The following is a 15,316-nucleotide window of genomic DNA, read 5'->3' as shown; positions in this document are numbered from 1 at the left end:
GTGTGATGGACTGCAATGACAGACATTACAATGCATATTATGTAGGCCAATGAATAATGTATCAAGACAGGTGAAACTACCTATGGATGCTCGGACATCTTTTACTATTATTTTGAAGAGCAGGGTAATATTGTATAAAGTGCATGTTCCTACACAGAGTTTTCCTCCTGCCACATAAATTGATATTGTAATAGACCTATTTAATAAATAAATGCATATGTATTGTTTTGGGTGTTTGTTTATTTTGTTTTTTGTCCAGTGGGAGCTGCAAATGCACTTGTGCTTTTGAGGCAGTTCTTCGGAATACAAAGTTTTCAGGGCAATTTTGTTGTGATACATTTGGCATCCAATGAGAATGAAAGGGGAGCGCCTACATTCACATGCTCCCACACTGGCTGCACGTGGTGAATTACATTTTAATGAGCTTCTAATTTTAGTGTGCGCGGCAGTAATAATAATAGACTTGATGAATATTTATGTTCCTTGTTTGAAGTTCAGAGACAGAGAAAGAGGAGGGGAATACTGTGGAAATGCAAAATGTGTTTTTTCATATAAATGACTAATGCCTATCAGACACACATCCTAATCAGCTTACCCCGACCCAAATAAACCTGTTAAAACGGGAACAGACGTGATGCGCGCTCACTGACACAGCATGCAATATGTCATTTTTGGAAGCAAAATGAAAGGTTGGCAACACACTGCAATGAAAACATTAAATTAAAATATATCTTTAAAGGGGTAAATGCGACCGAAATGGTCCGTGGAGAGGGTTTCTGAAAGGAACTAATGCAACACACACTCCCCGAGAGTGCTGAAATGGTCACATTTCTGACAAACAAAATGACCGGTGAAAAACGCTCTGCAGTCACAGCCTCATGCTCACTCGGCTTACCCATGGTGCCAGTGAGGGAAAACGCTGTGCCTGTGCAGAAAGATCCTGATAATGTGGTGATGACTGGTCACAGCTTCTGCTCCTGAGAATCAAGACACTGCCGACCTTCAGCACCGCGGACAGCTCCAAGTCCAGACAACGGACTGCCTGCCGAGCAGCGGCTGCTGAAAACACCGTGAAGGTTACACCAGGGACTCAACTGACCACATCCGATCCAAGAAGACCAACGCAGTCTTCTTCTCTGGTTCTATCAACAAAGCAATTACAGCATCCGAAGGCGCCAGTTCATTTAAAGGAATAACGGATTCCAATAGTGAATTGTCACACTGGATCCATCACAGCGTGCAAACAGCCCCGTACAGCCTACTTAATGTCGGTAGGTCTACGGGGAGAAAACATGTGAGCCGAGCAAAAACGCGACAAATCACGTTCTGTTTCCCACCACTGCTGTCTTAGTTCATCTGTAACAGAGAGTCAGAGCTCTGTCGGAGTTGATGAGAGCTCATTACATATGCGGCGCGTCCCAGCTCTGCTCCCACAGTCCAATAGGCAGACAGAGAAACACGGATACGCAGAAAACTGAGTGGCAGTGCTTTTCCTGTGTTAGCATACGTTGCTCTTTCCCAGCAGCACTCTGTGCTGTGGCCACATCTATTGGGCTTCAGTTAATCACAGAACAGAGATGCTGGCAGCACAAGATATGTTTAGCTTTTACATTTATAGCAAATGGGCACTTAGTGAGTCATACATTTAACATATCAAATTAAGGAATTTATTATAAAAAGCAATTGTCAAACCCGCATCTAGAAATAGCGTCTCATCAAGTACGCTTATGATTATCTTTAACATAGGCAGGATTGCGTTTAATATCAGGTAAAATACAGCTAACAATGTAGCAAATGCATACTGTAAAAGTCTGTGTACAGCTAATTTGGAAAATGCAGAGTTGTGTATCTTTCTGCAAACATAAAAATCTCAAATATACCTAAGGAAAATGTATACTTAGCCATGTGTTCAAGCTCTGCAGCATAGACGCAAATGATGTGTGCCGCAACTTCCAGAACTTTGAGGAGCTGAAAATCTGTACTTTTTCATCACTTTTCAACACATAAAACACATGTAATGATATTCTGGGTATTTCTAACTAGCTGTTAACACTATCTTCATTGCAACAGAGATACTGTAACATTACATACAGTTTATAGCTCAACATTGCTAGTACACTAGTTGTGTTTTTTTATGTTTAACACGTTTTAATAATTGTGAATTTATATTCTCAAAACTTGTAATAAAATGAACATTTGGAAAACACTGTGCAATGGGTTACAGCATATTGAATGAACATGACTCCATATGGTATCCTCTAATGATGATAATGATTTCCCTGGCACTGTTTAGAGGCTCATAAATCTATAAAATTAATACAACATGCTATTCTCTAAAGTGCTGTTTAAAATTGAAATAGGACAATACAAACTAGGCTACTGTAGTACTTCCCCTTCTAGAAATGTTGAGGGGCCAAGAAGCACATATAATGTCTTCAAGGGTTGCTTTAATCACAAACGACTTCCTCCATGGAGACTGTTGATTCCTTGGGCCCTTTTGAAGCCACATCAGCGGAAATGGTGGGGAGCTCCACCGCTACAAGCAGGGATTCTGAAGACATCACAAGGCTGACACACATTTATCTGTATCAAAGGCATTTTATATTTTTACACCCAAAATGTCACTTTGTTCTTCAAGTATCTACTGTAGAGGCTAAACTACCTGGCACAATCAATGATCATTTCCATTTCAGTAGTGATTCTCATCAACACATATATTTTATCTGCGTATTTGTTTCAATAATTCAGCTTGTTGTGATCAGGCAAAGTGATTAATTGTGACCATATGTCCAATTAGTCAGATTCAGCTAAACGTGGTTATTGAGCAGAGCTGTTGAAGTGAAGCAGTCTTCAGTTGGGTCTATCTTTCAAGCTTACATTCCTTTTACCTGCTGTTAAACTCCGCTAGCTGTTCCAGACATAGAGACTTGTAAATATTCAATGGCGTTTCACAGAACAAGATCTCTCTCGCCACTGCTGTCACCATCTGTGAGGAAAGAGTAGACGGATGGAAAAAAGGGCAGATATCACCAGTGCCACCTATTTCACTGACACACAAGCTTTCAGACGAGCTGGTTAGCTATGCCAAAATGTGGCCCGTTGTTTGTGAGTAATCAAAACTACTGTCCATCTCTGAATACAAGCATGAACACACAAAACAATCAGCAATCAATATTACAATAGTCCTGGTGGGCTACTGTGTATACTGTATCACACATCTAATTCAAAACTAATGCCCTGTGTAGTCTTCTGTATTGGCTTATAATGCACAGTTAGCATAAAACAACATAGCCCATAAACAACCTACTGACTTCTGCAATTCTACCATCCAGTTTTACTCTTCACCAGAATGCCCAGATGAACATTCCAGTCATGCAGTATTAATCTAAAATGTCAATGAAAACATAATACATTTACAAAATAATTGATTGTAAAAAAATTGTTGTCCAACCAACTCAAGTCACCTATGCTGACATCAGGTTAATTATGACCGGCTTGCAGGTGCTAATTAACTTGCCCTTCAGCTCGATGACGTCTCCTCCTCCCAGAACTGAAAGAGAATATTCTAATCTGGTCTCAGCTAAAAGCCAATCCCTGCCTCCACTGGCTCCTGTTGAGCCTGCTGCCTCCTACAAGCCCGCTAGCCCAGAGACACTGAACTCTAATACCAGATAAAAAGACAACAGACATATTACAGGATGGTTAGTGAACTAACCCACATCTTTTTACACCCTAATACCGTCGCCACCTTTTCTGCTCATTTCCATGCTGGCAACCACTTCTCTGACTGACGCTGTCAACTGAACCTCAGTCTCCGGCCATAAATGCTTACTCTGCTCCCCTGCTGAAGACAAGCTTTTTCTTGGATTTTCAACTCCTGCTGAAGTCATGTCTGCAAAAATATTGCATATTGAAATATGGCAGTATTGTCAAGCACAAAGATAGTGGAGTGACTAACTGCTGACAAAGAAGCCACATATACTCCTCTGGACTGGAATCAAATGTTTACTCCTGCATCTTCCTTTGAGGATTTCAGCTATATCTCATTATACACATATACACTGTCCTTACATTACATTAGTCTTATTCAATTTTTGAGGAACACTATATTAACACCATTGTCCATAGTCTATATAGGGAATTGACCTTGAGTGCCAAAAGGCCAGCGCACCACCAGGTAAATAGCGGGCATTGCCTCAGTGGCACATCCCTCTGCCAATGCCCCGACTGTCCATCGCCAGCCTGCTGCCACCGTTATTATTCAACGCCATCTGTACAACAAGGTAACCGATCTCCCAGCGATTATCTGCCAGTGAACAATAGCAGCCTGTACAAATGGAGTCTTGGCAATGGAGGGAGCAGCAGGGCAGAGGTCTCTCCCAGTGTTTCTGCTGTTCTGTTGTTCGGATCAAACCTGCTACTTCCCTCCAGTGCGGCAGTCAACAGCTAAAGACACGCAGGTTAGAGGTATGTCAGCTATGGGAAATCTGTGTTATACATGGACAAGAACAATGAAATTACCCGTACGATGTGTTCATCTGCCATCTTTTTGATGGTATATGTGTATCCCCAAGGGTTTTTAATACTGCAATCAGTCATTATAGCTTTTCCTTTCTGATCAATATTGTTCAATACATCACATGTTGGCAGTGATTTGGGATAGTTAGGATCAGGTGTAGGATTTCATATAGTTCAAAACCCCCGCTACCAACATTCTGGTTAGAAAAGCTACTTCCCTCACCTGCTTGTTGGTACACACATTCACACGGCTTTCTGTTACAAAGTTTGAGTCGCAAGCATAATAAAGATGACATCATCTGGGTTATTTTTCAGACCTTGTAAAGCTCCCTCTAGAGCCACAGAAGATATTATACAACTGTTTTCGCAGTCTGAGGAATACTCCTTGTGACAGGTAAATTTAACTTTACTTCATCCCTTTTAAATCCAGTCCTAACTGTCTTTTGTCCTTTCACACGCACTAAATCAAAAAAAAAAATAGTTTATCCTCTTGAAAACAGTATATTATTTATGTTTATTCAGTGTTTATTTCAGCATAACATGGCAGACTCACAGACAAGACTAATCAGGACCTTTCTTGTTTGTTTCATTTCATTGTTGGCTGCTGTATGTGCATACATATCAGAGCACTTCATGAACAATGCTTGTGCTCAGACACAGTTCCAAGAAACGCAGAAAAGGATTTGCTAACCACTTTGTCCTCCTGTTGCAATTCCATGAGAGCAGGAATGCAGCAGAAAGAAAGAAAGATAGAAAGAAAAGAAAGAAAGAGGGGGGAGGGGGAAAGGAGCAGGAAAGATAGGGAGAGAGAGATTATGAGTGGCATTAGTAGGTCCTGGTGGTCATATACTCCAACAGCAAAGGATTGGATGGCATCACATAAAAACACTCAAGCACTCATGATTCAAATTTAAGCAGTCTAATACTGAAAGCTTTGGCTTAGTCTGTGGGGTGGATTTTACAGCAGTTAGTTAGGCACTGGAGTGCCACATTGTACAAAAGCAGCAATCAGATTCCTTTATGGGAAAAGAAAAAGAGGAACAGTTCCCTCCAGTGGTGGTATATAACAACTGTAAATTACAGTAAACATGAATAGGTAATCTACACCTGTGAATCAACACAGAGTGAACAGAATTAGAATAAAAGCATGCAGAGAGTCTCTGACTGGAGTGGATGCTGATAATCTGAAAAACATTAGTTGCCATTAGAGACACTGTTGGCTCAATTCCCAGATTATAATTTCACTGCAATGTTTCATAACCTTGGATTTCAAATAGTAGCATAGGGAAACATTTGCCTGAGGGTGGGACATCTGCATGTGTGTGTGTGTGTGTGTGTGTGTGTGTGTGTGTATCCTCATACATGGAGAATACCTCGCATGTGAGCCAGTGTTACCTTATTTGACCGCAGAGACACTCGTCCTCCGCACCGAGCACAGAATTTCGTTTGGCAATATGAACAGAGGTGGCCACAGCCATCGGCAAACTTGGTTTTGTGGCATATCCCGCAGGTTGGGGCTTCACTCTTCTGGTCCTGAACCGGTTTAGTCTCCTCCCCCATCTTCTTAACCTGGTCCTTATACGACTCAAACTGCTGGTGCAACTTTCTGTAAGTGAATGGGAAGGACAGAAGTTAGGAAAACAGAGAGACAGTTTGGTGACCTATAAAAAGGAAGGTTTGTGTTTGATTTATTTAATGTTTATTTGTATAGGGACACATATATAGACACAGCGTATAGCCTAAAATAATTAAAATACAGATGTATCAGAATAACAGTGATCTAAGGACAAAGTATAGAACCTTATTTTACACAATAAGCAACATATATATATATATGTACATTATTTGAGAGTTGGATAACATTTGTGTACAAGAATTATAGTTCTTATTGCCATTCAGTCCTAGTCTCAAAATCACACTTGCACAATACGCTTTGACTATCACTTCGACTAAGTGATATAATGCAGTGTGCAGGAAAAGCAGACACCATGACCTCAGAAGCTACAAAGCTGAGCTCCTCCTTTGATACTGAACCTCTCCCAAAACAGGGTGTGTGGGTATCAAATTTGCTTTGCAATTTTAAGAACATTACTTAATTTCACTTTCTCAGGTTCCCCTGCATTTAATGACTCATATGTCAGGACAGTCATAAGGTGAGACACCCTTGAGCTATGCAGTGAGATCATATTGCCAATACACACAATTATTGTCTCTATTGTATTACTTACAGGTAAGCATTGGGGGGCAGTGGTCACACACAGTAGGTCATCCATGAAGCATTTGTCAGTGCATTGTCTAATGTGTTACTGTTTGTGTCCTATAGATGGCAGCTGATCTTATACAGTAGATCCTTAACTCCTAACAAGTCCTGAGAGGCTACTGAAAAAAAACATGCGTGGACTCTTCGCATGCATTTTGTATGACACATGTCAAGTGAGCGTCTCCTTGGAAACTAAACACTGGGCTGACTTCATAATATGGCGATTAGAATTGGTTTCGCCCCACATATCCCCTGCAACATTCATTAGCACTTGTGAATTATTGAGCAGCGCTATCCTTTTACCACATACAGCTCTGCGTTTGAGATAAACGTGCTTCCTTTACCCACAACCAGACCTTTAGAGACCAAATGTAATGGCCACACACCACCTGAAGACTATCTGTGTGTGTGTGTGTGTGTGTGTGTGTGTGTGTGTGGTGTGTGTGTGTGTGTGTGTGAGCGAGTCTCTGTGCCATCTAAACATTAGATAGAGTGCCATTGGCATGCCCCTTGTTGTACCCACTGAGGGATTAAAGGGCTAATTGTGTCACAGCCTTTGTGTGTTTACCAAGCAGAGATTAGTATGTAGCCTTGTTTAACAGATCCCATCAAATCTCATTTACTGACAGAGGGCCTGATAACAGAGTGATGAAGACTGTGATACAAGAGGTAAACCACTGTCTCCGAGGATCAAGGAAATAATGCTACAAACAATCATGTTTTATTCTCACTTAATCTCCTCTTACACTCAAATGTTTACAGACCTGCAACGGATCCTGACCCACTACATGGACAAAGGGCCACTGCTCTATTGACAGACAAGGTCACTGAGAAGTACTGTTAAAGATAACAAATGATTATCTCTCCCTTCCTCTGTATTAGGCCACTTCATCTAACACTGATGCACCTCTTTGGGGCTTAAAAGAGGCTATAAAAAATATTTTCAAAGCAGCCATTTTCAGAGGTGAGACTTAAAAGTTTGACTGTAGTCTGCATTAAACGTGTTGATCCTCAGTTGCACACTGACACAGATATCATGGAGCAAGAATTAAAAGTTTAAGTAGAGAGTAAAGAGACCAGTATGCAGAAGATTTAAATACAATGACTTAATTACAAAGCAAGGCAGGAAGAACAGAACAAAGAATACATGTGTAATAATAATAAACTGAAGTGGCAGTAGGCAGCAGGTACACGGCACCCATTCCAGAGGGTTTACCTTTTCGGTCAAATGTAGGTGACACTGCTGACGAGTAATCATACTCTGCTCATTGTCCCAGTCCATGCTACCATATCGGAGCTCTCTTACCTCAGGGCCGCACAAAAGCAGCTACACACAGCCAGTAACCTGAGCCTCTCTCTTAGACATATGACAGACCCAACATATCAACTTCTGAAATCTACTTTTGCCACAAACTGTGAGCCGAATTTTAACTCTTCTATTATACTTAACACATCATGTTAGCACTGAAAGCATAGAAATGACAGGGTATTAACTGGCTTATACGTGTGTGTGTTCATAGCATCCATTCCTCCAATCCCTCAACTCTGAAACTATTTAAAATAATGAAATTCAGTTTGTATTTTTGTTTTAAGCAGTCATATCATATATGACTTAAAGCTAGCATTACCTTAATTGATTTATTGGCCACTTGGCAGAGGAAGAACTCCACAACAAGCTGACAAACCCACACCCCTGACAAGTTAGAAAAACTGTTTATTTTACACATCTAACAGACACAGAAGAAATTTCCACACATTTGGAGGTTAGTTTCTGGTCCCCTGACAAATTGTAAGTCCAATGTTCATTCTCCTTCTGCTCGGGTTTGGTCTTTTGCTGGCTACCTGCAGTTTGGGACTAACTGTATATTAGGTCATTTAAAACTTACTTGAAGTTACTAAATTCCAGAGACTCCAGTAAGTGTCTTTGGTGTACTGGCCTCTTACAACCCTTTGGCCTTCCTTTGACAACTATTTTCATAGCACACATTGTGACTTGTTAAAGCAGGAAATTAACAGGTGTAGCTAATAAAATTAACAATGGAGTAGTTCCATATTAGTAAGATGTCATGTGCAATACCAGGGTCCTGGACTTAGCAAAACTAAATAAGATGCAGCCCATTTGGGGCTTCTTTTGTTACACCTGTTCTATTCTTATTATTAAGTCAAAATTCCTGCTGTGAAAAAAAATCTCTAGGCTGTGTCCAAAATCACCGGTAGTTTACTCTATAGAGGTAATGGGATTTTGGACACTACAAAGTATAGTGGATACATTTTACTATGAATCCGGACACTCATATAGAATGTTGGAAAAGAAATATAGTGCACAATGATGCAAATAGTAAGTGATACATACATGTATAGCTCTATTCCTCAAAATCTTATAATTAACTAACTGACTCACTTTGTATTCTGAAGAACTTGTTTAAAACTATACCGCATGGCTGACTGGGCTACAGCTTCAAACTACTCATTCTCAAGGCATTTACTTCAGCAGAAAAAGTAATTAATGACTTTTATATGTATACATAATTAATACATGTATTTTAAGGGATTACAGAGAGTTTTGAAAAACTCTATCCCTCTACTCTCCACCACATTGTTTGCAAACCACAAATTGCGAGCCAGGTTTCCCTCTTTTTATATCAGCTATCAGCAGGTGCCATAGACTGCTATAGTTGTAAGACAAGTCTAGTTCTGAGGGGGCCTGGGATGAGTTGTTAACTATTAAGGCTTAAAATTCATCAGTCTTTATATTTTTCTTTCTTCTTTTTTTCACACACAGTAGATCCCTTAGACTGATTTACTCTACAGACTAGTCTGTCGCAGCTGGGAGTTAACTGGATTCAGGTTTAAGTCCCTGATTAGATTGGTGGGCAATAAAATTAAACTCTGAGTGCTAAGAGGAACTAAATATGTAGATAAATCGGAACAACTTCTACCAACCCAAGTCTGACCATACTGAATCAGTTAAGTTTAGCTTAGTTGGTAAGATGGTTAGTTTAGTGTCACTAGCGGCGGTGAGACTGTTGGATGATGATGTTGTCCCCATTTACACAAGCGCTATATTAACAGTAACAGTAAAAAGCCTTCATTCTATCAATCGCAATACCTTATTTCACATTAGTCGAAAAGCTATACTTGTGGGTGTTTTAATCACAGACGAAATAACGACAAGAACTGCAGAATTAACATGTGATAAAATCTCTATTTTGGGACCATTTTTACATCAAATATATGAATAGCCCTGATCACAACTGTGATACATCCTGTAGTTTGAAGGTCGTGAACCATACCATTATATCATTTAGGAAAGTAGAATCCATCGTGTCACGCCGCTCCCACACCACCACTCCCTCCTCACATGCTTCAACAAACACAACGAGAAGTTGTGTAACAGAGTCTAATGTCTACTAGGGTCAAACATACTGTGCATCCAGCTGCTAGGGTCACCACTGTATGTCTGTTTTGCTGGGAGGAGATCAAAAAGGGGTCTGTACTATTACTTACGCTTCTGGCTCTGGCTCCTTGTCATTTTGGGACTTTTGCTGGGGCTGAAGGACGTTATTTACCAGCTCAGTGATCCCACTAAACCACCTGTTCAAATAAGCAAAGTGTGACTGGAACATCGCAATGAGTCATAGTGGGAGAAAACAATTTGTCCTGAAAGGGGTTTTTAGGAGGCAGGCCAGATTCTAAGAAGTGAACAATAGCAGGGACATTCACTACAACCAGCGCAGAGAGAGGAGAAGGCCGGGACATGGGCAGAGCGGCGATTAGTGGAACATTGACAACCAGACACAGTGTCAGAGACAGAAGAAGAAAGAGAGATGATACAAACTGACTTACAGTAGAGGGAAGGAGAAAAGAAGCAGGAAAGCTCTACAGCCAATGGAAATGAGAGCTGCATCAAACGCTCAGCTGAGGGTAACAGGAGTGTCATTTATTCCAGCCTGGTGGTGCAGTAGGGGTCAGGTTATCAGCCTGGTTAGCCCTACAGGTGGTCAGAATGCAGCTACAGTACAGTAGAGCAGGGCAGGTGCATCTGGTCCACATTTATGATTGAGTTACGAGGCTGCACAAGCCAGTCAGAGTGCAGATGACACACTGGATGAGAATGGGCAGCCAGTTAGAGACCAGGGACAAGGGGAAAGGGTTTGGGCACCTAGCTATAACAAAGCTGGTAGAAAGGAAAAGCCATTGTCATTGATGTCATGGAAATTGGCTGTTTACTGACCAGCACACAATTCAACAATCGGGTCAATGGCACTTAGTCAACGCTTTTAAAAATAAAATGCCACTGTGCAATCACAGCGGTTTTCCATGACATTAGTGACATTTCTTTCATTTTCCTCCCAGACAAAGAGGAGAAAGCCACATGAAGCACACAGCACCGACTGACAGGAAGAAGTGTCAAAGCCTAGAGCACTCTGGGTAATGCAGTTTACTTACTGTGCTGGCTGAGGCTTTGGTTCTTCTTTGATCCTAAAATATAAAAAAAAAATAAAAGGTGTGCCCAGCTCAGTGCATACAGAACACAAAGAGATGGGGAAAACCATCTAAAAGACACAAAATACTGACACAACTGATATCACTAAAGATGTGTATGACATAAATAATACTTCAACGATAATATGAATAATTTTCAGGACATTATAGATGATGCTCTGATGAAATTGACAATGATAATGAGGTAATGAAAAAATTAACATTCAGAATGACTTTAAAGATAAAGTAAAGTAAGTAAGTGATTTGTACCAACTTGCTTCATGTGAGTAACACCCTCTCTCATACTATATATACTAGCATGGACAAGCTATTACTTTTTATGGCACCTGGCTTACCAGTCCATCTCCCTACTTCAAGCTTTTATTTAGCCCAAGTTTTTCTAAGAGAAATTCATAATTAATAGTGGACCCATCACCACGAACACACTAGTTCCCAGTTCCCAGAAATACACACATCTGCACAAGTTACTGTAAGAGTAGCCAGCATGCAGTAGCAGTGCACCTGAGTGGCATTTGAGCACTGCCTTGAATTACACACTGAGTTGCATCAGAAGGTGAGGATGAAAGCAGAAGCTCATTCCGTGTAAAGTTCAACGAAGCCGAGCAAGCATGGCAGTTAACGCATCCGCTAAATAGCTAGCTTCAGTAAAACCTGTGTAAATGACACTTAATTTTTTGTTTTAAACTGGGGTTAAAGGATCGGTTCACCTGAATTACGGAAAGACATATTTTTTCACGTTATGATTTGTTTGGTTCTAAGCATTTAAAAATTACATTGAAACAATTAAACAGCAACGTGTCCTTTGCACCGACTATGACCTGGTTAATCTGGACAATCCGCAGATCTCACTGTTCATCATTGGAACCACTTTCTACAGAAGAAATTGTTCCAATGAAAACTGTTTCTCTTACTGTTGGAGATTATAAAAATGAAGTCATCAAAAAAAATTATTAGAAATACGTTATGCACTTGATCTTATCTTGACTAGATTTCTATCTACAAATCATATTCAATCCACCACTGTTTGTCCAATGTCAGGTGATACTGTATAACATTTACATTTCATTCAGTAACTATGTTTTGTATTTACTGTTGTTGAATAATAAATCAGAAGTAAAAGGCCAGAAAAGGACCAATTGTTATGACTGTTTCTTACGACATCTAACATCCAGCAACACCTGTTAAGGAAATGATTTTTCTTCTAATGTCCACATTGGCTCCAAAACTAAACATGACTAGGAGCTACCAAAGCACTACAACCGTCATATACAGCATCACTAAACGTGCAAAGTTCTTACATTACACAATCCTGATGGGGAATTATCTTTAGTTGATGTTATAGGTGTACCCAGAATAACCAAGACAGCACAACCACCACATGACCGTCTGGCCTCTGTATACTATCTAATGCTGAGGCTGCCAGTTCAGCCGCTCTCTCCTGGTTGTCACCATAAGCAGAACAGAGACACGTTGCAGCTGAGAATCACACATCAGAACTTCATCACCACTTATGTAAAGTGCATAGTCAGCTTTAAATAGCTGTGTGAAATGTAATGTGTTAATTGGATTTTGTCCGATTCTGACAGAGACCGCAACATTTTGGTTACCATCTCATTCTGTATGAGCGGTCTGGTACTTTAGATTTTTAATTTATCACCTCAAACTAACACAATGCTAATAGGGCTGGTCAATATGGCCAAAAATGTTATCACGCTAAAAAAAAATCATGTAATTTGATATCGATAATTATCACAATAAATGTCAAATGATTATTTCTTTCAAGTTTAAAGGCTGATTTTTGCTCCTGAGTAAAAGTTGAAGAAACCAGATGATTAATTGTGGTTTTAAAAAATTCTTTATGGTCAGACATGACAAACACTTGATGCCAAACAGTGGATCACTTAACAAATCTGAGGTAGAACATTAAAAAACAATTATGAGAAAATCTTTTTTCAACAAATATGTATGAGTAAAATTAAGTACAATCTTTTACCCAACAAAATAAATATACTAATAGAAAAACTAAGTTCTAATTAATTCATTGAAATTAATTAAATCAAACAGTTATTGAACATTTGTTTTATTGTTATTGAGGAAAATTGTATTGCAATAATTATAATTATTGTTTTATTGCCCAGCCCTAGTTGCAACTAATGATTATTTTCATTATTGGTTAATCTATTCATTTATTTTAACTAATCAAATAGTTAATTGTTAAGAAAATAGTGAAAAAGGCACATCACAATTTCCCCGGGCCCAAGGTGAGGTTCTCATTTTGCCAGTGTTGTCCCGCCCAAAACTCAAAGATATTCAAATCACAACATTATAAAACACAAAAAAAGCAGCAAAGTCTCCTATCTGAGAAGCCAAAAGCAGCAAATTAAAGTAAAAATATTATATCTTCCCTCCAGACCATTATTGTTGCTGGAACTAAAAAGCCCCTGAAAGCTTTCAGACCATGTGATAGTAAAATGCTCCACTAGAAAGAGCTCACAGCTAGGCGCCTGATTATGAAGAATTCCTTCACAAAATCTATTGGAAAATGAAACAAATGAAACAATATTCCATCAGGTCAAAATCCAGTACTGATTAATTCCAGTGCGCACACCATGCCATTCAACTCCCAAACAAATAGTAAGGCCATAAACTCTCATGCAGTCAGAAAACACTGTAGCCTCCCAACAGTCTACTTGAGCTAGAGCTACAGCACACCAGGGTGAGAAATCTGTCTGTCTGATCTGTGTCAGACGGGTGAGAGAACACACAAGAGAAGATATAGTCCTGTGTACCCATCAGTCTCGCTGTTCTGTTTTCCGATGAGCCAGTCCATATTTATCCTTTCGCTGTGTTCTCCCGGTGACCTGCAGTGCCGTTCTTTATTGATCCCATCAGCACCGTCTCTGCAGTCGCATTACAAGCTTCATATTTATCTGATCGAGCCAGCCAGCCTGCCTGCCTGCCTGCCTGCCTGCCTGGACGGCTGCCGGACAGAGTGTGTGTGTGTGTGTGTGTGTGTGTGTGTGTGTGTGTGCCCATGTCCATGTGTCTACTCATACGTGTGCATGTGTGAGTGTGAGTGCACAGTGTATTATTTGACATGGGGCAGTAAAATGAGTGTGTGAATGAGTGTAAAATGTCACAAGTGACGTACTGAGTATCCTGGTTGCTGAGGAGGCCTGCAGGGCAGATACAGTCTCTGTTTTCCATCTCTATAACCTGCGCTCTGCATCCCATGACACCCCCCCCCCCCCCCCCCCCCCCAACACACAGAAAATAGACAGTAAACACATACTACAGAGGTTAGAGCATCTCCAGCTCTCAGTATACAATTCTCTCATTTTTTGTGTGTCAGAGTGGCAGTTTTAATCAGTCACATGCTGCTGTTATTTTTAGTCTGTGTTGTATTTTTATTCTGTATTTGGGTTTCAACCTTCTCTGCTTCACTGGCTGTGCATAAAGAGGCAGCAAGGTCTCACAATGACTAACGCTACACTGCTCTCTAGTGGACAGATGAGCTGCATAAACCCTGGAGTTCTATAAGAGAATGTGTAACGAGTAGATTTTAAGCCATTTCTATAATGTTTCTGAGCTACTGTATGCTGCACTTTGAAAAACATGTAACGGGAAATAGCAACCAATAGAAGAACAGAGATAGGGGAAGTAAAATAAATGAAGCTGAATTATTTTTCCTGAAAGTGTGAGGAGTTTAAAAGTAATGCTCAGTAGCTGTTTGCTATTGTAGTCATCCAAAGCCCTGCTGAATCTCATTCTAGTCATCTACAAATAAAACTAACCAGCTGACTGGATGCACAGCAGTACTGTTTCACTAAAGCTTACGTGATTAGTCAGTCAATTGACAGAGAATTAATCACATTTTGGTAACTAATCGCTGAAGTCGAGTTTTCAAGCAAAAATGACAAGCATTTGCTGGTACCATCGTATTGAATGTGAATAATTTGTGCTTTTTATCTGTTTGTGAATTGAATATGTTTGGATTTTGGACTTTTTTTCAGACAAAATGGTCATTACGAT

The 15,316-nt window shown here is 40.1% G+C and overlaps 1 protein-coding gene across 17 annotated transcripts in view; it reads right to left on the bottom strand.

The window, feature by feature from the left end:
- The window catches only part of rims2a (regulating synaptic membrane exocytosis 2a), a 128,790-nt gene extending 114,463 nt beyond the window's left edge, over positions 1–14,327 (bottom strand). For 7 of the 17 annotated variants that reach the window (XM_038712169.1, XM_038712170.1, XM_038712171.1 and 4 more), the window contains exons 1-5: positions 14,074–14,326; positions 11,228–11,260; positions 10,286–10,372; positions 5,914–6,124; positions 5,210–5,221 (exon numbers count right to left, since the gene is read on the bottom strand). In XM_038712169.1, the coding sequence (XP_038568097.1) occupies positions 5,210–5,221; positions 5,914–6,124; positions 10,286–10,372; positions 11,228–11,260; positions 14,074–14,114 (384 nt within the window). In that variant the 5' untranslated portion in view covers positions 14,115–14,326. Of the gene's footprint in view, positions 1–5,209; positions 5,222–5,913; positions 6,125–10,285; positions 10,373–11,227; positions 11,261–14,073 lie in introns of all 17 variants that reach the window. The other 10 variants (XM_038712161.1, XM_038712167.1, XM_038712162.1 and 7 more) reach the window with 4 other exon arrangements.
- Between the last annotated feature and the right edge of the window lie 989 nt (positions 14,328–15,316).

This window comes from Micropterus salmoides, unplaced genomic scaffold, assembly GCF_014851395.1.
Source record: "Micropterus salmoides isolate LMB-PRFRI ecotype aquatic unplaced genomic scaffold, ASM1485139v1 Ms_hic_scaffold_11, whole genome shotgun sequence".
NCBI classification, from domain to species: Eukaryota; Metazoa; Chordata; class Actinopteri; order Centrarchiformes; family Centrarchidae; genus Micropterus; species Micropterus salmoides.
The sequence above is the reverse complement of the archived record's forward strand: the minus strand, read 5'-3'. Positions and strand labels throughout refer to the sequence as shown.